The following is a 26,137-nucleotide window of genomic DNA, read 5'->3' on the forward strand; positions in this document are numbered from 1 at the left end:
TTTTAAGACAAATTAAACTGAATTTATTTTCTGTATCTAAAAGGTGGAAGCACCAAATGTATTGTGATAATAGATTTTTCTGAAAAAATGCATTTAAAAATTCATAACTACTAGTCACATTCATCAATGATGATAGTATCTTCATAGTCAGTAGAAGAATATAAGGGATCGTAGTATTCCTCAATCTCGTACTCAATGATAGAGGGTGCAGGCTTGTCTTGATCCACTTCTTCGATCACAACTTCCTCTACGATGTATTCTTCTTCTATTGGCGTATAGACTGGCTCTGGTATGAGTGGTGTGGGCGGTATGGGCGGAGGCGTATAGTCGTAGTCTTGTTGTATTCGTGCATAGTACGATCCGATAATTGGCCACTGTGTGATGTATGTAATAGGTGGATAAGACTGTATGCGACGGTAATAAACATGTAAACTAAGAATCACATGCAATGCCAGCCAAAAACAGAGTGTCCCCACCAATATAGTGGTGATGGTTTCGAATACTCGTTCCCTGTCCATACTCACGAGATCAGCTTTTGAGGTTTCTTAAGAACGTATGTGATGAATCTGGAAGAAAAAGTAGGTGTTAATATAAAACACTTATATTATTATACACTCTTCTATTAAATTATTATTAGTCAACTTAGTAATTTCTTATATCAAAAACAATAGCAATGATCTCTTTCGTGGCCAAGTGGTTAACGTTCGTAATACTTCCAGTGAGCAGTGTCGTACCGTGGAAGATCAGCGCTCCGGGGCGAGAGTATACGACGGCGCCCCCGTAGATATGAGTGAGGTCGAGAGGCCAGCCGCGAAGCGCCACCATGGTTGACGCGAAAAGTAAGACCATTTTCAAAAATAAACCTTGCTTTTTCTTGATTTTGAGCACTTTTTTTTAACTCTCTTCTTTCCATTTTATGTATGTGCACATGCAAATTAAATATTAGACTGAAAAATACTGCTGTTGATCTAAGATATTTCAAGTAATGTTTCCTCTTTTTTCTTTCCTTTTTCCTCCCGAATTTGGGCCCCCTTACTTCGGCGCTCGGGGCCGTCGCCCTACTACCCCCCGTTCCCCGCACGGCACGGCACTGCCGGTGAGGGAGATCTAGGTTTGACTTTTGGTAGGAGCTCATGTAGTTAGGATCTCACATTCAGTGGTAAGTCCATGTTTTGTACAGCCCTGTGCAGGAAAGGGGCTTTGAGAATTCATCTTTCAAGATGAACTCTTCCAGTATAGGTCGTTCTCCATTACTCTATCTCGTCTTTCAAAAGTACTGGATCGCAGGAGCAGGCAACCAGTCCTAATTTTTGAAAGATTTAAGGAGATTCAGCACCCCAAATTTATCACTGCAACCTTTGCAATAATAGCCGTGTAGACCGGAGCATTGTCGTGCAGTAATGCTAACTCAGTGCACAGTGACTGATTCAAATTACTGGCTACAACAAACTTGCGCTATTGGAAAGTCAAAACTGATGTATTACTTCTTTCATAAATAACACCAGGGGTAAAAGTGAAGAGAAACGCGGGGTACGTCGTCTCCCCTTCCAGTAAATACCCGTGACGTCCCCCTACTTTCTAAAAAAATTTACAATGGGCAAAGATAGGCACGGGGGATGGCTTAACGTCATGCGTCCCCCTACCTTTTCAGATCCACTTTTACCCTTGGATAACACTATATGCTAGGAACGTCTTATTATCACTAGTACTACATTTCAGTGTCAGGTTGGAAGGTTTTGGGAAACACATTGGTGAAGTACTGAGCACAACACTCTGGTCATCGTTAGCTCCTAGGTTTTCCTAGGTGTTCATTTTACATAGACTGGGTTGACCCGCTTTGGAACAAGAGTGCTAGGAGAAAAAAAAATTCCCGTTCCTACCGGACTGCACAGGTACGTAGACACCTTACCGATTACGCTCCCACAACTTATTAGTACATTCACTCAACAGGAAGTGCAGTTCGGCAAATTTCTTTCAAGTTCTCATGCTGATTTTTACTATAGCATCTCTTCCTCCCTCAATTCCTCTTTTTACCACATTTGCAACGTCTTAACATCCACTATGTCTATATTATCTTCCCAATACTGTGGCTGCTATGAAACAGATATCATGCAATGTAAGATTAACTAACTTAAAGGACTGCGTTTGGAACTGTGACAACCAAGACTCCATGTGGAGTTGACAAGCAACTGTCAATTGTTTGAAATGAAGATTCTGATTGGCCATTTTGTTATCGGGGGTTTTCCAGAAATTTCCTTTCCGTATGTTCAGGCGATGACTTATTTATCGAACGAACTACCATACGTAGAAGGCAGCACTCTTTATATACGAACTGCTCTTCAGTTAAGAGTCTTCATCCCGGCGAAATTAAAATACCGCTAATTTTACAGTAATTATGTGATATCTTCAAATAGATAAAAGATAATCGAAATATGGAACAAGAGCGCCCTAGACAATATTATTTTACATAAGAATCCGTTATCACGACTCACTTATCTGCTTTCGATTTCGAGGCATTTTGAAAATCGGGATTTATTTTCGCGTTACTAAACAGCTGAAAACGGAAAGCCCCTAGGTGACTTGTGATAACGTTACCTCACGCAAAATAATATTGTCTAGGGCGCTCTTGTTCCATATTTCAATTATCTTTTATCTATTTGAAGATATCACATAATTACTGTAAAATTAGCGGTATTTTAATTTCACCGGGATGAAGACTCTTAAAGAAACTAACTAAACAGTAGTAATGCTCCCCTTCCCTCCCTTTCGGGACTGGCTATAAAGGCTCAAAGGATGTGTGTGTGTGGTGTAGTGTTGCTCACACGAGACGAGACGAGTAAAGAAATTTTCTTGTCTCGTCTCGTAAATGTTGTTGAACTTCCTTCTTCTTGGATTTCCAAGGATTTTTTTTTTTTCGTCTTGTCTCGATTCTTGAAAAGCTTTTATAGTAAAATATGTAAAAGCATTCTTATAATTACATTAAATTTACATTCGGGATTCGAGTGGTCCGTATCCCCAGAACTCACCCCTCGCATACGACCCAGTACTCATTTATTATTATTATACGAGGGGGAGTCCGAGAATAAGTTTCTCCAGGCGACTATGGACAGAGGAGGGGATGCAAGACCAAAAATGTCATGTGACATTAAATATCAGACGTACCTTTATTTTTCCACATAAGTAGCCCGTACATTGCAACATTTATCATACCGGTCTATAAGCTTCAAAAACTCTTCCAGGAAAAATTCCGTGCTCTGCATACGGAAGAATCGTCGAACAGTTTCTGTGACTTCAGCATTGCTTCCAAAGCGCCTGCCGTCGAGAGTCTTCTTCAAAGCCGGAAACAGATGAAAGTCACTGGGTGCGAGATCAGGACTGTATGGCGGGTTTGCACGGGGCTCCTACCCAAGAGTTGCAATACGGTTTTCCGTTGCCGTCGCTGTGTGTGGTCTCGCATTGTCATCCAAGAACAGAACATCATGAGACTTTCACGAGGCGGTTATAGATTTCTGCTCCCGATACACCACATGTTCATTCATAATGGACAACCGCACATAATAAACAATATAAAAATGTAATGAACATGACTGGAAATTACATACGGAGGGAGGGAAAGCGGTAATGAAAAGAACTTCCATTTTTTGGTTATTTTTGCTTATATATACTTTTTCTATATCAATAAATACTACATCTCTACTTCTTATACTGCGTATAGGTCTACTAAAAAAAAAATCACAGCGTAATATTTCGCAGTTACTCAGAAATTACTCTATAAATATTAAAAAAAAAAACACCTAGTAACAAAAAGAGAAACGACTTGTGTTGCTATTTTGTCCTTACACAACATTGCAGTTATGAAGGACGAATCTACTAGTAATGCGGATTCCGAACCACAATTGAGGTTTGAGTCCGGTATACTTGGCATGTTGCCATGGGCACAAATCATCAATCCAAGATCAATCTTCATAGTTTAAGAGGACTAATCACTGCGAAATTAAAATACCGCCAAATTTACAGTAATTATGTGATATCTTAAAAAAGATAAAAGATAATCGAAATGCGGAACAAGAGCGCGCTAGCCAATATTATTTTGCATGAGGTACCGTTATCATGAGTCATCTAGTAACTTTTCGTTTGTAGCCATTTAGAAACGCGAAAATAAATGGCAATTTTCTAAATGGCTGGAAATCGGAAGCAGATAAGTGAATCGTGATAACGGTATCTCATGTAAAATAATATTGTCTAGGGCGCTCTTGTTCCACATTTCAATTGTCTTTTATCTATTTGAAGATACCACATAATTACTGTAAAATTAGCGATATTTTAATTTCGCCGTGATGGGGCCTCCCCTCACCCTGCTACACTAGTTTGCCTCCAGTGGAGCTGGATTACAAGATTACAACATTGGCCCCAACTTCCTACGTTTAAAGTACTCGTACATGTACTGTATAGCACATCTACTCGTATAGTATTCTTTCATTGAAAATGTTTTTGAAGACGTCCCTAGTATGATTGAACTGATATTAACACACTGGTTATCTTCATCATTTTCTTGGAATATGAAAACATTGAGTGTCATTGATCTTTCTCCATCCTAAGTTCAGTTGCTCTGAAAAAGAAAGAGACAAAACTTACCGAATTGAATTTTATGCTGTGAACCATCATTTTGTGAATATAGGCAGCGCTATTTGTTGTTGAAAGAAGTTGCGGATCATTGGTCTGGAATTTAGTCATGTTTTCGTAAACATTGTTACTTTCTGTTGCAATCTTTGATGTTTGTGATTTCGTCCCTGAGTGCTGTTGCCATTTGGTTTTCCTTCATGATTAGTCAGTAACTAACCGCATAGTAGAAGCTGCAGACTATTTTGCTACTATTTTCATTGGCTCCATCACTTGGACCTGAAAAAAAAAAAGAAAAAAAAACCTTTCGTTCAACGATTGGTGAAAACAAAGCATTGTGATTGCGAAAAAGAGGGATGCGATCAAATTTATTATTTCAACAAATTTAACGTATCATGGCCCCTACATGCCGGAAAAGGGAGTTTTGGATATCTGTCCGTTCGTTCGTCCAAATTGTGTGCACTCCAAATTGCTACATTGGATTCTAAGAGAGAAGAATCGAAATAAATAAATATTTGTTTTACATTGGACTCCAAGTAATAGTAGACATAGATTAATAATTGTTTTACTTTAGATTTCAAGAGATATGAATTGTACTAAATGAATGATTGTTTTACATGGGATTACAAAAGGAGAAGAATCGACCTAAATGAATGATTGTTTTACATTGGAATCAACGAGAGAAGAGTCGGAGTAAATTAATTTGTTTTATATTGAATTGCAAATGATAATAATATAGATCTAGATGAATAATAGTTTTTCGTTGCATTTCAAGGGATAAAAATCAACCAAGATGAACGATTTCATATTAGATCGGTGAAATCAGACATTTTCCAAAAACTATGTGGACAGAAAAAGCAGTTGACAAATCTATTTGGCGAAAGAGAAAGAGCTCTTCGTTCACTATAGTAGGTTGTTAATGGCTAAATGTATATTTATTCATTCTTCAAATTTGTTGCCTTTCCACGTCAAAATGTTGCTTTCTGACATACGCACACACTCTAAGAGTACATGTTCCAGGCCCGTAGTCAGCCCCAAAATGTAAGGGGGCGGTAGAAGTTAGCGGGAACCATATTATAGTTCATTTGCAAGCTTACCGTGAAGATTTTAGGGGGGAAGTAAAAATTTATGGGAGCCTACCCTCGTGTCCCCCCGTGAATACAGGCCTGCATGTTACCAAGTTTATCTAAACGGCGTGACAAACGTCTTGGCATTTGAAGGCGGCGCTCCAGAATCCCTTTAAATTCTGCTAGCAAATGAGAGGCCAGCGGTATTGCCACGTTTATTTTGTACACATCCACGTCTATCCCCTATTACCTGACCGCGCTATAGTATGTGTCTGCTTAGCCATAGCCACACCCCTTAGCACTCGGCAACGTCGCGTCAGAGCTTGCGTTTTATTTGTTTAGCTGAAATGCCAAGATGTTTGTCACAGGCTTTAATGTACTAAAGGAAGCTGCGTGGCTCAATGAACTGTTAATAAAGTCTTTTAAAAAATGAGGTCCCGGCTTCGAACCCAGCTGCTGCTGTCAAGTGGGCTTTGTGGTGGACAAACAACATTTGGGTTGATATTTTCGGGGCTCTCCCGCTTTTTCCACTTTTGTCATTCCACCATTATCATCATTATCATCACAATATCCCTTAAACCCCGGTGTATAATGGTGGGACGTTAAGTTCAAAGTAATAACAATAAATTAATAATTTTTGTATACAATTTTCTGAAACTAGTTGAAGCTTTCATCGCTTAGCTTGTAGGGATAAAGTACACATTTTAAACAAGGTAATTTCTCTCAAAAGCCGCCTTGTTACACAGCGAAATCTACTTTCTATTACTCGTAAAAAACAACGGATTTCTCCTGGATCCATATTTTTTCTCTATTCTCTCCTCTCTCTCTCTCTCTCTCTCTATCTATCTATCTATCCAAATATATATATATATATATATATATATATGGTGCGGAAAAGTCCCGGAATGGTCCAATATCTCGCGAAGTATAAAGATCAGCAAAACAAAAATAGCACGTGTTAAATAGTTTTGAAAAAGCTATCCAATGATACCAAACACAACACCCTATCCTCACCTCCTTTGGGGGTACCAGGGGTAACCTTAAAATTTTAAATCGAAACCCCAATTTTTTTTGCACATTTGAATTCTCCAGAAAAAGTGACAATGATTTGACCCAAAATTGAAAACAGTGCCTTCACGGATCGCACTTGAATCGACACACACACAAAAAAATAATCGGAAAACGTTATGAAACTGTGCCATCTAAATATGGTACTCTGTAGTCATGCGGTTTGCGTACTAGACTGTGGGATCAGAGTTCGTGAGTTCGATTCCCGCCCAGAGTACCATTTATATGTGAATTTTTTACACCCAAATAATGAATTCATACATTTTAACTTCGATAAAAAAAATAATGTATTTGCCCATATTTATTAATTTGCAAGAAAATACAAATGGCGATAAAAGTAGTTTATTTTTGCTGTAAGTAACCCTATTACTAAGAACTACTTCATGAAGCTAGTTTGCAAAACAGTTATCGAAATTTGTATTCTATGTAACTTAAAAAGAGTACTAATTGAAGTTAAAACATATGGAATTTATTTGGGTAAATACAAGAAAAAATTGCCTTGAACGGGGATCGAACTCAGAACCTCCGACTCCGTAATCCAGTACGCTAACCGTACGACCACAGTGCACGGGACAACAGCAGTTCAGATTTTCATAACATTTTGCTGAACTATCATTTATTTTGTGTCGATTCAAGCGTCATCCACGAAGACACTATTTGCAATTTTGGGTCAAATCACTATCACTTTTTTTTTTTTTTTTTTTTTTTGGAGAATCCAAATATGCAATAAGAAATAGGGATTCCCATTTAAAATTTTAAAGTTACTCCCCGTACCCCCAAAGGGGGTGGGGATAGGGGGTTGCATTTGGTATCATTGGAGCTTTGGTAGCTTTTCCAAAGTATTTAGCACGTTATTTTTGTTTTGCTGATCTTTATACTTCGCGAGATATTGGACCGTTCCGGGACTTTTTCCGCACCCTATATATATAATATGGGATACACAAAAAATCTAAAAACACTTCATACAGGACACGTAAGTTTGGCCCTCCACTGTACAGCACGTGTTGCGGTTGCCGATTTTTTTTTTTTTCTTTTTCAATGTGTAATGTGGACCTTCCTCTTCCACCAGCAGTAACCAGTTCACCTGTGAGTGTCGTGGTGTGAAAGTGGTACGGTAAAACGGCGATCTGACAGACTTCCAAAGAGGCATAATCGTTGGTGCCCGTCTGGTTGGAGCTTCAGTGGCAACAGTGGCGAACATTGTGGGGGTATCGAAAGGCACTGTGTCCAATGTCACGAAGGTATACACAATTCATGGGCAAAAGATGTCTGCAAAGTACAACAGTGGTCGAAAGACAATTTTGTCAGATAGGGACCGGACGGCATTAAAAGGGATTGTAGCAGCTAAAAAAAAAAAAGAAAAAAAAAGAAAGAAAACCACTGTAATGAAAATTATGTCTGAACTCAACTACGGTCTACAGAACCAGGTTTCATCGAAAACAGTGCGACGGGAACTTCATAAAATGAAAATTCATGGCAGGGCCACTATCGCCAAACCCCTGGTCACAGCAATAAATGCGAAAAGGCGTATCCAGTGGTGCAAAAACCACAAGGCGTGAACTCTTGAGCAGTGGAAACACGTAATGTGGTACGGTGAATCGACCTTCACCTTGTTTCTAACAACCGGTCGTGTTTACGTATGGAGAACACCATCGCAAGGCCTATGATATAGACAATCTGCTCCCAACTGTAAAGCATGGGGGTGGTTCTGTTACAGTATGGGCAGTGCCAGTGATATCGGGTTTTCTGCAGGTCCCATCATACCCCTGCATGGAATGATGAATGCTAAGGCGTATGAGGCCATTTTGGGGGACCAGGTTCTACCCATGATCCAAATATTGTTCCCTGATGATGATGACATATATCGACATGATTTGGCACCCTGTGACGTTGCAAAAACGGTGAAATCATGATTTGAGGAGCATGAGCAGGACCTATCACACTTCCCCTGGGTCCCACAATCACTAGATCTGAACATCATTGAGCCATTGTGGTCTGGGTTAGAAAGGCGTGTTTGGTCTCATTAGCCTACACCAGCATCCGTTAAGGAACTGAGCATGTTTTGGAGGAACAATGGTACAAAATTCCACACATGACGATTCAGGAGCTGTATGCGTCCATTCCACGTCGGATTCAAGCTGTTTTGGACGCAAAAGGAGGCCCCACACCATACTAGGTATGATTTTCACACTTTTGCAAACGTTTTAGATTTTTTGTCCAGCCCCTATATATATATATATATATATATATATATATATATATATATATATATATATATATATATATATATATATATATATATATATATATATATATATATATATATATATATATATAATAGGAATAGCTATAAACCAGAGTCGAACTAAATCATTTCGTTGCCTGATTTACATTAATTTTTACGGTAAAATTTTTGTGTTTGTTTACCTGCCCTGAGCCTCTCTCAATGCTGGCCAAATATGAAGGCTAAAATAACACACTCATAAATACGTATACAGACATATATAGCAATAGTTATTACCCATTAACTACGATATATGGTTGACGCTGTTTTGTAGCTACGCAGCTGATAGACTTGGAAATGTGTAATTATGTATAATATGGTTGCTTCTTCTGCTATGCAGTTACAGAAATGTCAGTTGTTTGGGGAATTGTGCAGTCAGATGCGGTCGTTAGGTCCTCTTCAATGGGTATCCATTTTATGGTGTTGCGTGTTGTTAGATTTTTTTTCTTTTTTTATGCCACTATAAACCAAGAACATTAGACTATGCTGTGCTACCAATAAAACAGTATGAGAGTAAGAAACTGAGTGACGTTGACATTTATGTAGCCAATCACAATACACCTTACTTATTGCGTGATTTTGTGAGTTTGATAAGAGATACTACAGGATAAAGATTATAAATAAAGTAATCGTTGTTTTGATATGAAGAGTTATGATCTGTGGTGTAGAGGACTCTTTTTTAAGTCCATAAAAATACAGCGAAATAGCCTGAAATCACCATTAGTGGGCACTTCCATAATGCGAACAGATTTTCTTTTGTCCCAGCAAAAGAAGAACTGTATATGAATTTTATTACGGAACAGAGCTCTTTATTTAATGGACAGTCTTCGTTTTTCCAAAAATTTTAATAACCTCTTTAGAATGGTAACCTACTGAGAAAAGCATAGAGAGCGCTCTCAAAAACAATCAATTCATACAGGGTGTTACAAAATTTGTCACCACTGGCGTATTTAGAGGGGGCTTCCAGGCTTAAGCCCCCCGAAATCTTACTTACTATAGTAAAATATATGAAATGTCTTGCAGAATTTTCAAATTTTCAGGCAAAGCCCCCACCGAAAGTTAGCAAAGCCCTCCCCCCCCCCGAAACAAAATCGTAAATACGCCACTGTGTGTCACAATATGTTGGTATAACAGATTCCTCATATCAGAATAAGAAAAAAAAGGTTCGTATGGATCTGTGCTTATATTTACATTTTCATTATTAAGATGTATAATAAAAATCACGCTTGTCCTGAAAAGACATGGAGTTTAGTGTTTGAACTACTCCTTGATAAAATTCTGCGTACACCACTGTTCAGACCGTACACACACAAAATGCACGCATTGTAATATTGGCTTTCAAGTAGTATATAATTAAGTTTGTGTGGTGCGGACTTCCTTGTATTGTCACAACTAAACCCATCCTGAAAACAGCTTCTTCAAACTACCATCTTCTCAATGCTAATGACGATATAGGGAATGGGAGGAGGGTGGAGTGGGGATTAATTAAACAAATTGCAGCGACTTCTGAAAGTTAACCTTCTCCCCGGTACACGATTGATGGCTCTTTTTAAAGCTGATAGTCCCGTATCAGTTGACAAGTATACTCTTTGTTAGTAATCAGAACGATCTCTCTTTAAGGACGTATGAAGGTTGGCAGCCATGGCTGTTACCAACTTCCTCGGAGAAACCTTGGCATTTCAGCTGTGCGCGCGCGGGTAAATCGAAGGGGTTAAAAACTTCTTTCTTTATTTTTACTTTTTTAAGGGAGGGGGTACTCTTTATGCCCTCTCGTTGAGAAGACAAGAAATGATGAGTTACAGAGGGGGAGGAGCTTTTTCTACTACTACAACATTGTTCTTTCTTGTTTTGGAGAGGGAGAAATGCGGGAGTACCAAGGAAGAAGATACAACGGGTACGTCAAACAGAGTAAAAGCATCAGAGGAGATACATAACAGTCCTGTTGTTACCAAGCAGCGTTATTGGTCGGCATAAAGATTAAACTAACCAATGGCAGTACAGATCTTTGTTCCGTTTATTATTAAGCTGGATATAATATAAAAGGGCTGAGGGGAAAGGGAATATATACAACAGTCTATACCCTATTAGTATTTGCACATCATAATTGCATATTTTTAAATCTCACTTGTGTGTGTGTGTTCCCAATATACTGTATATCCTCCTCAACTTCTCTGTGTCTCCACTATGCGCCCCTCTTTCCCCTCTAGCTACCGCTGTTAATACAGATATGGATTTAAAGGATAAAAACGGCTTAATTAATGGGGATTTCGCATTTACATTCGTTTCTATAGGATGCTGCTGCGGCTCTTTGCTGCCACATCAGTGTTAAAACCAGAATTATAAGGAAGAGAATGAGAACGGAACTAATTTTACGTCATTGTCATCAGATGACGTCCCAATCGCTTACCCAACCCAACCAACAAGAGACACCTGTCTTTTGTTCTTCCGACGAGGATAATCAAAGGGCGTTCTAATCTCATTATTTGTTAATTTTAAATTCATTAAACGGTACATATCTCCCACAGTTGTGTATTTGCTTCAAATTATGGCATGAAATTATATAGTACTATTTATAGCAATATAAAGAATTTTTATTTGTACCTTGTACCCAGGGGTAAAGTGAATCTGAAAAGGTAGGGGAACGCATGTCGTCACGCCGTCCCTTGTGCCTACCTTTGCCCATTGTAATTTTTTTAGGAAGTGGAGGGACGCCATAAATGTTTTCTGGAAGTGGAGGAATTGCGTCTTCTCGCGTTCCCTCTCACTTTCAACCCTGCTTGTATCAAAATTTTGTTTTTTGTTTTATTGGAGGCATGGCCGCTATCAGCGGGTGCACATTGGGCACTTGCCTCTATAATTTTCGAAGGATGTTCAATTTTGGAAATACATGTGATTTGTTCTCACATACTATAGTACTCAATATGTTTATATTAAATACTACCAGTGGCGGATTCAGGGGGCGATCGGGGCGATTGCCCCCCTCCAGAAAAGGAAAGTTTTTTTTAATTTTATATATAAATTAAACCCATCCCAGAGTTTGGAGCTCTTAAAAGTAGCTCTAAGTAGCAGTATTACAACCCACCGCGGGCCCCCATCCGCCCCTGAATACTACAGTACCATAATTTGCTGTATTTACTGTAGTTAATTGGGACATGTGTGTAAATACTCGTAATTTTTTTTATATTATGTGTACGCGTGTACCTGTACAGAGTTGGCATGGGGCAATGAAAACTTGACCCGCGACCCACCGTGATCCACTCACCCACAACACATCATCACCCACCGTGACCCACTCACCCACAACCTATCATGACTCACCGTAACCCACTCTGACCTACCAAAACCCATCATCATCAACTCTGATCCATGATCCACGCCCTCCTCTCCACTCACTAAAGAGTTTACATTTGTAATAAAACAAGGCTGTGAAATTATCATTAATCGAAGTTTGAATTTCTATGGTCAATTGCTCAAGCGCCGCTCTGTTGCAATGCCTGTGGATCTGACTTTTATGATATAAAATGGGAAACTGTTTGTCATGGGCCAAATTATTCAATTTAATTATCATATAATTATTTCCTTGTTGAATTACAGATACTTTTCAGTGGATAATAGGATGAAATTTGAAAGTCTCAAATCAAGGCAAAGAGGCCAACGTAAAGGCGGAAAAATCAAAATTTTCCATAAATTAATAATACCGTACAAACTTAAAATTTCCATGTGATTAAGTTTACCGTACAAGTTGTATTACTATTTTTCTCACAACTCTATGGCTTGATTGCCTTGTGCTCTGAACGCTCCATGTAATAAACACAAGTTTCAGCAATTATTATTATTATAATTGATAGCGGAGGATATAAAAGGTGAAGCACTGTAGTGTTTGTTTCTCAATCAATTCTATTTCAAATGTAGCTGATCCGGACCACCTAACCTAATTAATTATCCATTTAATAGGTAGATGATATTTTAGCTCAGTATAGGAAAGTGAAATTTTTGTCAATGAATTTTTAAAATTCCGACCAATCTTTTAAGAGTGATACAAAAATGTTCCAGAATTCAATTTAGGATGTTTGTTTTAAAACATTAAGATTAACTCAGAATAGATTTTTTTTAAATACCATTAGATAAAAATACTAACTTATATCATCTAATACTACACAATCTCGAAAAATATTTCTCCATTTCAATAAAATTAATATACAATAGATTCAGGGGTGACGAAATTAATTCGTTCTATAACGTTATTCGTAAACCAAAATATTTGTAAACAGAAATTATTTTTCCTTTGAAATTAATGTAAATACAAATAATTTGTTCTAACAAAAAATATATAGTACTGCATATATTTTTTTTATTATTATTTTTAAATGCTCTTCTGTTAGATGAAGAATATAGAACGGAAATATTGTGATTCTTTTTAAAGACAAACAAGTGACACTAAATAAAACGAAACAGCATGATAGTTAAAGAAACAAAGTCGGGAGATCACTATTCATCTCACCGACCCCGAAAACTATGGATTTGACATTAATCTCTGTCAATTTGAATATTTTACTTTTCACCGCCGCGTTTCCTCTTCTATGCCGATGGGGGCTAAACTTGAACGACTTGAAGATTGTCACTATTCATCTCAATGACTCCAAACACTAAAGATTCGACACTAATCTCGATCAATTTGGATATTTAATTTTTCTCTCCTGCCCCCCCCCCCCCCTTTGCCAATGGGGATAAGTTTGCACTTGAACAACTTCGGGATTGTTACTATGCATCTCAGTGAATCCAAGAATTATGGGTTCGACACTAAACGGTGACAAACATCTTGGCATTTGAAGGCGGCGCTCCAAGTTCCCTTTAAATGCTGCTAGCAAATGAGAGGCCTACGGTATTGCCACGTTTATTTTGTACACATCCACGTCTATCGTATGCCACCTGATCGCGCTATTGTTCGTCTGCTTAGCCATAGCCACACCCCTTAGCACTCGGCGACGTCGCGTCAGAGCTTGCGTTTTATTCGTTTAGCTGAAATGCCAAGATATTTGTCACAGGCTTTAATATCGATCGTTTTCCATTATTTTTTTTACATAACCCACTACCAATTTCCCATATGTTAAAAGTGCTCTTCCCCCATTTTTTTTTTTAATGCTAGCACACATTGTACTTCTCTTTAACAAGGCGTTATACTGAATTTCCTAAGTTGAACGGCTCTAGAGATACTAAATTTTTCGAAAAAATCAGAGCCCACTTCCTCTTCTTTAGGATATGTATTATAATGAAAGCAACATGATTACATTCCAGTTGGATTGAGACCCAACTATATACCAAAAGTAATTCCATTTGGCAATGCCATTTTGCCACGATCATGCATACACAGTTACATTCATTTTTAACGTAATAATTCATATATTAGAGGTGATTCAAAAATATATTTTTTTTCCAGTAGTCAGCTCCTCAGAAAACACTCAGGTGGTGTCTCAAAAGCCAAGTAGTAAGTCCTGTTGCTATTATTATAGTACAATTACAAATATCGTTATCCGAAAGTGCCTGAAGTTCTTTTTTCATCTCAGGTAAGTAAATAGAAACAAATGAAAAAGGTAGAATAATGGAGATCTTGAAAGTAAAATGTAGATAAATTCACCAGTGTTCATAAGATGCTGAATAATGCACTGACGTATGTTTATTTGTTTATATGTAATCTTTTCAACTCGGTTGGATGGAACTAGGAACTATACGGTGTAAGGTAAAATTTGAACCGGGGCCGCGTGAATCAAAGATGCGCTAGCTATTAGGCCAGCGAAGAAGACTTTTAAATTGTGAGAAGTAGATAACTGACACTCACTTAAAATCACTTGTAGGCATATATGTTTACAATAATTTGTTATATCACAAAATAAGGTATGGATCACGTCTACCATACTCTGAACTTCATTATTAATATGCTGTCTATCGCAGGTAGCCAGTGCCGTGGCGTGGAAAATCAGCGCCCGGGGCGAGAGTGTACGACGGCACCCCCATACATATATTCCAAGTCATTTTTCCTCTGTTTTCCTTTCTCTTCCGCATTTTGCGTCCCCCTTACTTCGGTACCCGGGCCCGTCTCCCCGCCCGTCCCTTCATGGTACGGTACTGCAGGTTGCAAATAATAATAATAATACGAGGGAGATTCAATAATTATTGTCCCCGGCATATTTAAAATACTTGAGCTGGGATGGCTGATGAAGGATATTGTAGCCTAATGTCTTAGATGCCTATATGCTAAATTTCGGAACCATAGCTGCTATATTAATATTCTTTTTTGTCGTTTCAAGTGTGAGAGGTGGCACCTAGCTTGAAAAATGGAGAAAACCGAACAACAAACTGTCATCAAGTACCTCCAGAAAAAGGGGTTAAGCCCAAAGGAGATTCATGAGGACATGATCAGTGTGTTGGGTGATGTGCTCCTTCCTACCAGGTGGTAAAGAACTGGTGCCGCAACTTCCGTTGCGGCAGGGAAAGCTGTCAACAGGCCCCTGGTGCTGGTCCTTCAACAACAGCATGCACCCCAGAAAACATTGATGCTGTGCATGATACGATTATAGCAGACAGACTAATCACGGTGCAACAGTTAGCAGATATCATGCACATCTCTGTAGGCTCAGTGCAAACCATTGTGCATGAACACTTGGGATTCAGAAAGGTGTCAGCGCGATGGGTACCCAAAATGTTATCTCGTGAAAATCAGAAAGACAGAGTTCGATGTTCAAGGGCTGATTTGGAGGTTATGGAGGCAGACTTGAAACAGTTCTGCGATAGATTTGTGACAGTGGATGAGACGTGGTTGCACCACTATGATCCCGAGTCCAAACGACAGAGCATGGAGTGGCGGCACAGTTCGCCTCCCCCACGCAAATTCAAGGTGCATGCATCAGCACGCAAGGTTATGGCCACAATTTTTTGGGATGCGAAGGGTGTGCTCCTTATTGACTACCTGGAGGTTGGACACACAATCACGGGGGCCTATTATGCAGCCCTAATCCCTAAGTTAAGCGAAGCAATCAAGGAAAAATGGCGCGGGATGTTGCAGCGAACAGTGCTGTTCCACCAAGATAATGCTCCGGCCCACAAAAGCCATCTTACTGGTGGCGCAATCCATGCTGCTGGTTATGATGTGTTGGAACATCCTCCCTACTCACCCGACCTCGCCCCTAGTAACTTTCATTTGTTCCTAGTTGAAGGAGCACCTCAAAGGGAAGAAGTTTCACTCAAATGCAGCTGTTATTGAAGCTGTGGAGGAGTGGCTCACGGCTCAGCCAGAAATTTTCATTGAAGTAGGCATAGTGGCTTTACAGCATAGGTGGAAGAAGTGCATTACTATGAAAGGAGACTTTTTGGAAAAATAATACTGCTTATAGGTCAGGGACAATAATTATTGAACCAACCTCGTAATATAAAAGTTGAAATACCGGAATTTATTTTGAAATTCTATGTATAGTGTCTTATCAAACAAATTGCCACCTACCTCTCTTGAAAGTAGATAAAAGAATCTACAAATTAAAAAATGTTAATCATGTTCGTTTGTTATAACCCTTTAAAGACGTTCGTGGCATATCAATACAAACAGTCGATCGTTCCATTGAGGACGGGTGTGATATTACAAACACTCTGTATGGAGAAAACGGGTGTAATTTATAAGTTTCATTTATGTTTAGTTTTTTTTTTTTTCAAATAAGTCTTTCAATACCTAATAATAGGTTTAGATGGTTTTTAAGGCGTCCGTTTTTTTTCGTCCCTGACGAAAGACTAGTAGCTCAAGGAAGATAGTATGGGGAAAATAAACAATTGCTACATTAAGATATACAGTATATAGAAAAATCTCGCTTATCGTGAAAGGGTATACGATTGAGTGATATTCTGCGTACGCCACTGATATAGACAATTGGGATCTACTTGAGTCAAGAGGTTACGAAATCTTGCCTAGAAAATCAGAAATAATAGCGTTACTAAGATATGTTGAGTTGGCCACACATCACTATTCAAAATAACGTTGTGTGACTGGCCACAACACTTTCTTACAAACATCACTTTTTAAAGAAGTTTCGAATGTAGAAGTAATGTGTGTGTGTTGGAAACAATTATATACATTCTTGAAGTTCTTGAATCTGAAGAAAATTGTGGAAAAAATACTTTACAATATCAGCTTAGGGACCAAACTTGAAACCCCCCAATAACCAGTCATGCACTCTTGCGCTGATACTCTCTCATTCCACTCACTGTTGCCAGGCCAGTATGTTGTGTAATAAAGCATTAAGAGACGAAGACCTGAAGCTAACAACATTAGCACGCGCTGGAGGAAATTGTGTACGAGAAAAAAAAAGAAAAAGAAAAAAGAGTTCCACGATGAATTTATTTACGCAATATGAACTGTGCACTTGTTACTATATTCGTCTTGTCAAATCAGGTGTTTGCGGAGCAAATGCCAGGCCAGCGAGTTCTCAATATGAGCTATTGATCGTATGTGACGTAAAACTTTGCCCATTGGCTGTTTTGTACGAACAGTGACATCCAATTGGTTGCTTTCTCGAGGAGGCCTATTTTCATCCCATGTTGAGGGTGAAAAGCCACTTGCCGGCGTTTTCCCCCAAAATCCTTGCACGTGGGGAAGGTCCTTGCCTCTTGCCTTGCTGTTTACTTGTTTACATGATAAAATTTTATGTGATTTCCAATAAGAAAAAAACGATAAAAAAAATCGCTATGTGAAAGACATCTCACGTGATAGTAACAGTAGTTTTTGTTGTTGTGATGCTAAAAACTATCAGTGCACAAAAAACTCAGTATCTACCGGTGGCTTTCTTTTTGCCGTTGAGTGTTTAATTGATTTACCGTGTGATGTGTTAACTTGAAGTTTAAATTATAAAGTCACACCAGCCATTTTACTACATTATTTTCGTTTCTATTTGGTGTTTCCGGAAAGAAAGGAAGTGGTCTATTTTTTGTTAATATTTTTCTTAATCGTTAAGAGGAAGTGCAAGGATACGTTATCAATATCGTATATTTATATTCTTTTATCGGCTCAAGTAGTGACGAAGAAGAACTTGAAAGAGGACATTCAGTATTTTAAGTGCGTTCACATAGTGTGAGTGTCATGGTGGTGTTTTCAAATATGTCGTATCTTATTTGGTAACGAAATTACTGAATGTATGGTAAAGTCACGACCAAAGTGACTGTCAACTTTGTTGACATTTTAAGAGAATGATGTTAGTTCGTTGTTACAAGTGATACTATATATATATGATTAGATAACGGTTAATTTATTGTACTTAAGCAACTTGTAATCTTCCATTTTATCGCAGTAAAGGATTAGTTGTTCCCGTTGTTAGTGGGTGGTGATTATGTGTCAGAGAAAGTAATTGTTACAAAATGTTCTATTATTTGTTATTATTAGTTTTCCCGTAAAAGAAAAAAGTGAATTATTATTATTAAGTGTTGAAGTGATTATAAATATAGTGTATGCATGTTGCTGCATTCGTTTCATGTGACCGAATTTGGATTTCCGGTATCTCCAAGAAAGTTAACTTCGAAGACTGCCAATATTACAACAATGTTGACTAAATTAGTTGGTGGTGGGGCCAAAGATCGCAATAGGAAGGTGTCATTTCCTGGTACGTATATATACAGTTAGAAATAAGTCAACATTTTTTGTTTGTTTCTTTGGATAATTTGGTGTGTAGGTACCGTAGCTTCTTTGTGGAATACACCATATAAAGTTAATTTAGACAAGTGTTTCTTCCAGACATCTCTTTGGCATTGCCCCTCAGGAGACCAAAATAATACGTCTAGTAGTACCGTGTGAAAAAAATGTGCCCCTCTGAATACTAAGTTTGTCCCCCGAAACATTTTTTTTTTTTCTGAAATAAACACTGATTTAGATCCCTTACCGGTACTCTTCCTTCAAAACTGTTCAAACTGTTGTTGTCGTAAGTTGACTATATGGTAATTTATTTCTTCTGTGACGTTCCACATACAGCCTGCGATGTCAGTATGCATACCGAAATCGTTAACAATCATTAATAAAAGTTGCAACAACAAAAGTGTAAGATTACAGGAGCAGTACGAACGGTTGCCTACTAAAACGCGGGAAAAATAACGGTTATGATAGCCGGCAACAGCGTTTGAACTTGAACTCTCTCTATTGTGCAGGAAGATCTCCCACTAACTTATGCCTGCTTGGTTAAAAAAAAGAAAAAAAAAGAAAAGCGAAATGAATCTTTAACTTTCCTGGTTATGTTCTGCATTTTATTGGAGACGAATGATTAATGAGAATGAAAGATTATGAGAGTTGGTAGAAGGAAAACTAGGGAGGAAAATGGAAGAGTCCCGAGAAAATTCCAGAGATTTTTGACTACTACAAACTCACTTGGGCGGCTGGGGGCCCGCGGTGGCTTATTGGTAGAGCGCTCACCTCTGGTACATGGAGCCCCTGGTTCGATCCCAGCTTGCACCAAGCGGGTCTTGTGGTGGACAAACACCGTGTGCGTGGGTTTTCCCGGGGTTCTCCCGTTTCCTCCCATTTTCTTCATTTCTCCATTTCATTCATTACTCATCATCACCGTCTCCTTTAGCCTAACCGGCATAACTGTGGGACGTAAAACTCAAAGATTTCATTTTTACTTCATTTTTTTTTTCATTTGGGCGGCTGAACTTGAACCAGGAATTATTCTTATTCGAGGTGAGAGAGAGAGAGAGAGAGAGAGAGAGAGAGAGAGAGAGAGAGAGAGCTTGTACGTGCTTGGTTTGGGTTTCCATAATATATGCATAAAGAATGTTCTAAGATTCACAGAGTTATTCGAGATATTATATATAAAAAAAGCTTAATTACACATTTTTCTACCTGGCTATGATAATTTGGATTATTGATTCTATAATTTTGGTTGTAATCAGATGAACAGTACAATATTTCCATCAAAAGGATTTGTCATTTTATTTTTTCAATAGAATTTCGTTATATAGTTGTTTAAACTTCTATCTTTATAGTATCCAATAGCTTCAAAGTAGATACAATTTCATTCGCGTACATTAATTTTGCCACACTTTTCTGATATTCCGAAATTGCTACGTGTTGTTGTTGCATAACTTCGAAACATAATTTGGTGTTCCATGAAAGTAAAATGTAGTAATATCTCGTTTCCCATCAACAACAGAGAAAGGGAAATTATGGCAATTTCTGTATTTATTGCGGATTCTGAAACGGGTATTTACTAGACAGATCCCATACCATTTCCTAATTAATTACATGATGTTTCACAATTAGAGCTTTTCCCATTTTCGGCTCTTTCTAGCTCTTAAACTAGTAGTTTATAGATATATATTTGTTAGAACTTTTTTTTTTCTGTATTTAATTTGGTAAAGGAATCACCTCCTGATGTTTGGTCTTCGATGTTTTCAACACACGGTATATACATGTATATGCTTTCCAATCACTTGAAGTCTTCTGGGAGGTATTAATATCTTTCAGAAATAACGACTTACCAAATATTGACTCAACTACCATATTCTCACGTATATTTGCCGCGTTTTTTTTTTTTTTTTTTTTAGTCAGTTAGTTAAGGGCACGCCTTATATGTACACGCCAAAGATAAGAAATATGTACATCTCGAAATATAACAGCACTTAATCGGTATATGTATACTTGAAGCATGAGTCGTCATAGCTGTTCGGTTAACTTTGCTTCTCATTGAATTAAAGAGAATTGTTTGCATGGTTGTTGGTTGTAGTGCTAAAATAAAGTTATAGTAGTTTTTTTTTTTTTTTTTTTTTTTTTTTAAGAAATTGTGAGCGAAAATTAAAGCTGCTCTATTTAAGCGGCTTATTTATTATAGCTGTAAGCACCCGTAGTTGCCAGATCTTAATTCAGAACATGGATAAAAGGAGTAAGCACCTGTCATTGCCCGATTCTAATTCAAAACCTGGATAAATAAGAGGAACAAGAATGCTTCTACAACCATTCCGTTGACCCGGTGTTCATTCCCTGATGTTATGTAAACCCGCAACACTGAACGTAGTGTTGGTTGCATATATGCCAGGCGTTCGTAGAAAGCCCAAAACAAGTGGATACGTTTTCACATCCCGAAACCCCCCCCTGAGTCGAAAATCGAAAGAGAAGCATCGTAGGCGATTAGATCTGTTGGAAATTGATCTGGTGGGGGGCGGAGTACGTGGTACTTTGTTCCTCGGTAACTACTGGGAGGATCTGAGCCAAATTTGATGGTGAAGTAGCCCGTCATCTAAAGAAGATCGACCAAGAACAATAGTAGTACTTGATTTCTAGGTAACTACTGGGCGGATCTAAACGGAATTTCGTGGGTAAGAAGACCATCATCTAAGGAATAATGATCACTTATTTGGTTACCGAGCTCGGCCAGGGACAAACTCGGCTTTGCAACAGAGACTGTTCCACAGCTTTGCACACCGGGAGCTTTCTGAGTTGGTTCACCTGAGCTTGTTGTAACACATCTATAATGTTGAGATATGTTTTATTACTGATTTGTATTACTTCCAAGCATGGATGCCCGAAGGGGAGACAGGATGGGGCCCGCCCCCCTTGGCTCATGAAAACTTAAATGTATACGTAATATAGAAAACCATGTGTATTAAATACCAGACGTAATATAGCATCCATGGAGATTGCCCCTCTTGAAAAATTTTATTCGAGTGCCCCTGCTTCCAAAGCTAGGGATACATTTTCAGCGAGAGTAACACGAAAGGAAAAAAAAATAAAAACAATGAAGCTAAACAGATCCGAAGTGGATTTCTGTTTAAGATGTTGTCATTTTTATTGTACGCTATATTATTTAATCATCATAGAGAAACGTAATAATTATTTATCAGTAATTGCTATTGCTATGTGTTTTTTAATCATGACTGAATGGAAATGCTATAAGATTGGAGTCATCTATTGTATGCTTTTCTTTTTAATGACGCAATACATTATTGTTCTTTCAACTGCCTCCTCGTGCCGTATTGTCCCATTTTTTAGTCTGTATTTTCCATCTGTAACAGCTAAATTCCGTTGTTTCTATCTTTGTACAATAGTGCGTTTTTGCTAATATCTGGGATAATAGAAGATTTCTTCTATTTTCAGTGAAGCTTTCAAAGTATAAATATCCACCTTTTTAAGCAGTACATTAAAAAAAATGAAGAAAGAAATGTTAAAAATGTATTGTGCTCGTCGGGGCGAGGTGTTGTGTGCAGTGGCAACGTGGTTTGTGTCAGCATTGATTCCAATATGGCAGACTGCTTTCAAATTTACGACGTTCATCTATTTCAAAGTTGCCAGATGGGTCTGCTGCAAGAAATTGTCAGTTTGTGAGACGAGTGATTTCTATAGTATGTAATTTCATTTTATATTTTAATATGTTTGGTTTGCTCAAAACTTCCCTATATATTTGCTCTGTCTGTCTGTGTGTTCGTCCGGGAGTCTCAAAATCTCAAAACCTACTTGAATCACCATCAAATTTTTGGCAGAATGCAGAGGGTGGAAAGTTAGGACTGAAGTTTATCTATGAACGTGATCCATTCAGTTGATCCCAAGATGTGGAAATCGGTCCCCGATTTATTTCTATGGAAGTAATTATGGATATTATCCTTGCATGATAGACTATCTGCAGTGTTGTTGAGATTAGCGGGTTAGTATAATGCTTAGGGTGCAAAATGCTAATCTGTCCCTGTAATACAATGCTAAAATGAAGCTAAAATGACTTTCTACTCCACAAATTTAAAGACCTAATTTTTAAAACTATATTTCCAAACATTCATCCATCTTAAAGTATACGCCATTTAACAAATGCAAAATTTAAGCCTAGGCTTGGTAAAATATATCTTACTAACAAGTTTGGTTTCCCAAAAACCAAACCAAACTCCTTCACGTGGAGTACGCCGTGACACTGTTACTTGTTTAAATGTGCTGGAGTGTTACTATTCTTCTGCGTGGCCCGATCGTTATCATACGTTAGCCGTGGATTCGATTCCCGGTAGGAAACGCACAATTATCAGTGTTAAACTCAATGTCACGAGACAGTCGAGAAAAGTCAATTTAGTTAAGAAGTCGTAAACGCTGTTCTAGAGAACTAAGAAAAAATGGCAATGAGAGCCACATAATCTAATTAAAAGCTGCGTGACCTGCCATAGCTTCTCGTAAAGTCCAGCAGCAACACTTAGTTTTAAAGTAGTGAGTCTTTAAAAATGATTCTCAGCTATATAATCACACATAATATCCTCTTGTCTATAACTCAGTAATGGAATTAGGCTAGGGAGCCCAGATTTCCTGACTTAAAAACTGGGACGCCCTATGAAATTTACACTAAGAAGTGAAACACCCAATGAAAGTTTGAAGCATATTCATAGTTATGCACTTGCTGAAAAGTGCAGAAGTAATTACGTAACTACCAAAAGTCAGTGACAGTAGTTTATTCCTATTAGCTGAATATTGATGAGTAATAAAAACGAATTAATGTGTATTATATTTCTTTTTAGTTTAACGTCTCTCAATTATACCCTTTAGCCTAAGGGAAACGATGATTAATGCAAGTGAATGTTGATGGAGAAATTAATGAAATGCAAATGAACGTTAATGAAAAAATTGGTGGAATGGGGAAGTGGAAGGAAACGAGAGTACCCCCGGAAAAACCCACGAGCACGATGTTGTTCATAACAAACTCACTTGGCTGGGGATAGAACCAGAGATCTCACACACCAGAGGTAAGCGCTCTACCACTGAGCCACCGTGCTTACCCCCTATATCATGTTCTGTTTTGAAGAAAATCCTAGACATTTGGGGTTTGTAAAATCCTAAAGATTTGGGGTTTGTAACAGTTTTGGATGCACAGACGGTGTAAATTGAGGATTGTTCAGGGACGTTTGGGTACCCTCAGTTAGGCTTGGAGGTCCGAAGGCCTGAAGGCGTCAAAATTAGATTAATTGAAATCAAAATGTTGCCTAATTGAAAAATACCGTCCGTGGTTTTCTTGCGTGTTGTTCATTGTTCGATTCACGCTGGAAGGTATCACGAATTCTTCGATAAAAACGTGTGTACTGGTTCGGACTTTAGCTTGAACAGTAATTCCTGATTTCTTTGGCCGTAGCGAAGAGAAGGAAATTCAATCAACCAAGGGTCTAGAATGCCCTTGTCGTAAGTAAGGAACAGAAAGTTACATACATTGTTTTTTCTTCTTAATTTCATAAAAGTTCTATTAATGTGTCGTAACTATGTAATTTAAAATTTACTAGATATGTAGAGAAGTAACTATAAACAAATGACTTACCTATTTGTATAGATCCGTCGGTATCTTAGTTACTGCAAATATCTATTGTTACAAACAAAGAAGCTTAATAATAGTATCATTATTTCTAAAATACTTTATTATGAACGTTAGCTCTAAGAAAATAGCGTTTAGAAATTTCACAGTTCGAGGATTAAACTTTTGTATTTATAAAACTTTTACAAAGAACAATATTGACTTTACGCTGCCTGTGGCATCATCATAAACCAAATATTGTATTGTTCAGAAAACCGGAGTTAGTTGAAAATATCCAACCAATGTTAGCTATATTAAGCGAAAAATATCGTTGTTGAATTTTCAAGATTGATATACAGTAGTAGTGTCATTCAGATTTCAGAAAGGTGAGTGAGAGGGTTTAAGATTGTTCAACGAGATGTTTCACGTTTCTTCTTACTATGTTTGCATAAAATTTATTTAAAAGTAAGTGTTTCTTAAATTGGGGAGGAGATAATTGCCTTCCTCTGCCCTCCCCAAATGACGCCACTTGATCGATGTAAGCCATTTAGCCTGAGCTGTCTTAACGTATGGGTCTAGTGAGACTTGCCGGGGGACCCACAAGCATAGAGGTCCCAGGCTAATCTATGTATGTGAAGTGTCTTGCCATAAGTAAATATTATAAATATTACAGAGTAGTCTAGAATATACAAAAACTATATTTCCCATTATTTTCTTGTACCGCAAATGGACTTTATAATTTGTCTCTGATTTAGTATTTCTAGACTAGTGTTGCAGTCACCTCTGCTACAGTGCCACTTCACATGCGTATGTAGGCCCACTTACAATTTATTCCTTGAGTAGTTGTAGGGGCTCCAGTACACTGATTTGTCCAGGCACTGATAATTTATTTATTTTACTTGTTTATTTAAAGAAGAATACAACAGGCTAATTACAATAATCTAGGTTACAGTAATTATATTCATAATATTACGTAATTAATACAATAAATAACACAATATTATTAAGACTACGCATGTACGTAATTAGAGTACATGCATAAGATACTTATTTTAACGTATCTAAATTTAATTTAACATGTATTTTTAATTTATTCTCATTATCATTAAGAATATCTGTTGTCGATCCGAAGTAGTCAACCCTGTTGTAAGAAACACATCCGTCATGTAGGCAAGGGCGCCGATTTCTCTGTATTTTTTTTTTTTTTGGGGGGGGGGACATTCAGATGCACAAGGCATATATATGAAGATTTTAAGACAAATTGCAATCAAATTATGCCAAATATTGTATATTCATAAATATAATAGGGGAGCCCACATGAACTTTGGGGATCCCCCCCCCTCAAGGATCGGGGCCCTTGCATGTAGGAGACTTCTTTAGATATTTGTTTTGGCTTTACTGCAAAAGAACAGAACGTTATTTTGATCACGCGTGCTTGGATAGCGTTTATTTGGGACGCTGAATCATATTTGGGATAGTTTTGAGTCGGATTGAAAGTGAGAAATCTTAAAAAATTGGATTGTGTGTTTTCGATTGTGCTAGTATATCTGATGCATTCCGAATTCCATATTTGAGAAGCATATTCGTGTTTCGATCTGACGTACGCGAAATCAAGTACTTGGAGACTCAGTTTTTGTTAAATTCTTACCAACTCGTATAATCCAACTCAAGCTTCCAAAAGTTTCATTTACTATGTCAGAAATGTATGCTGCAAATGTCAAATGACTATCGAATATAACACCGAGATCCTTAACTATCTCGTCTTTAATTAATAGAATGTTATTTAATGTGTAGGAATAATCGACTCTATTTCCATTACGCGTGGAAGAAAT

At 37.9% G+C, this 26,137-nt stretch overlaps 2 protein-coding genes across 3 annotated transcripts in view; one reads left to right on the forward strand and one right to left on the reverse strand.

Moving 5' to 3' along the window:
- On the reverse strand, positions 1–24,372 carry LOC145668701 (uncharacterized). Its single transcript, XM_081736799.1, has 3 exons — positions 24,333–24,372; positions 4,636–4,899; positions 1–566 (listed from the first exon to the last, which is right to left on the reverse strand). Exon 3 carries the CDS (start codon positions 516–518, stop codon positions 111–113), a length of 408 nt encoding a protein of 135 aa, XP_081592925.1. The 5' UTR covers positions 519–566; positions 4,636–4,899; positions 24,333–24,372; the 3' UTR covers positions 1–110.
- SNF4Agamma (SNF4/AMP-activated protein kinase gamma subunit) overlaps positions 1–26,137 on the forward strand; it is a 924,355-nt gene that overhangs the window by 737,504 nt on the left and 160,714 nt on the right. The gene's annotated exons all lie outside the window — the stretch shown is intronic.

Source organism: Thermobia domestica, chromosome 13 (assembly GCF_964235325.1).
Source record: "Thermobia domestica chromosome 13, izTheDome1.hap1.1, whole genome shotgun sequence".
In the NCBI taxonomy this organism is placed as follows: Eukaryota; Metazoa; Arthropoda; class Insecta; order Zygentoma; family Lepismatidae; genus Thermobia; species Thermobia domestica.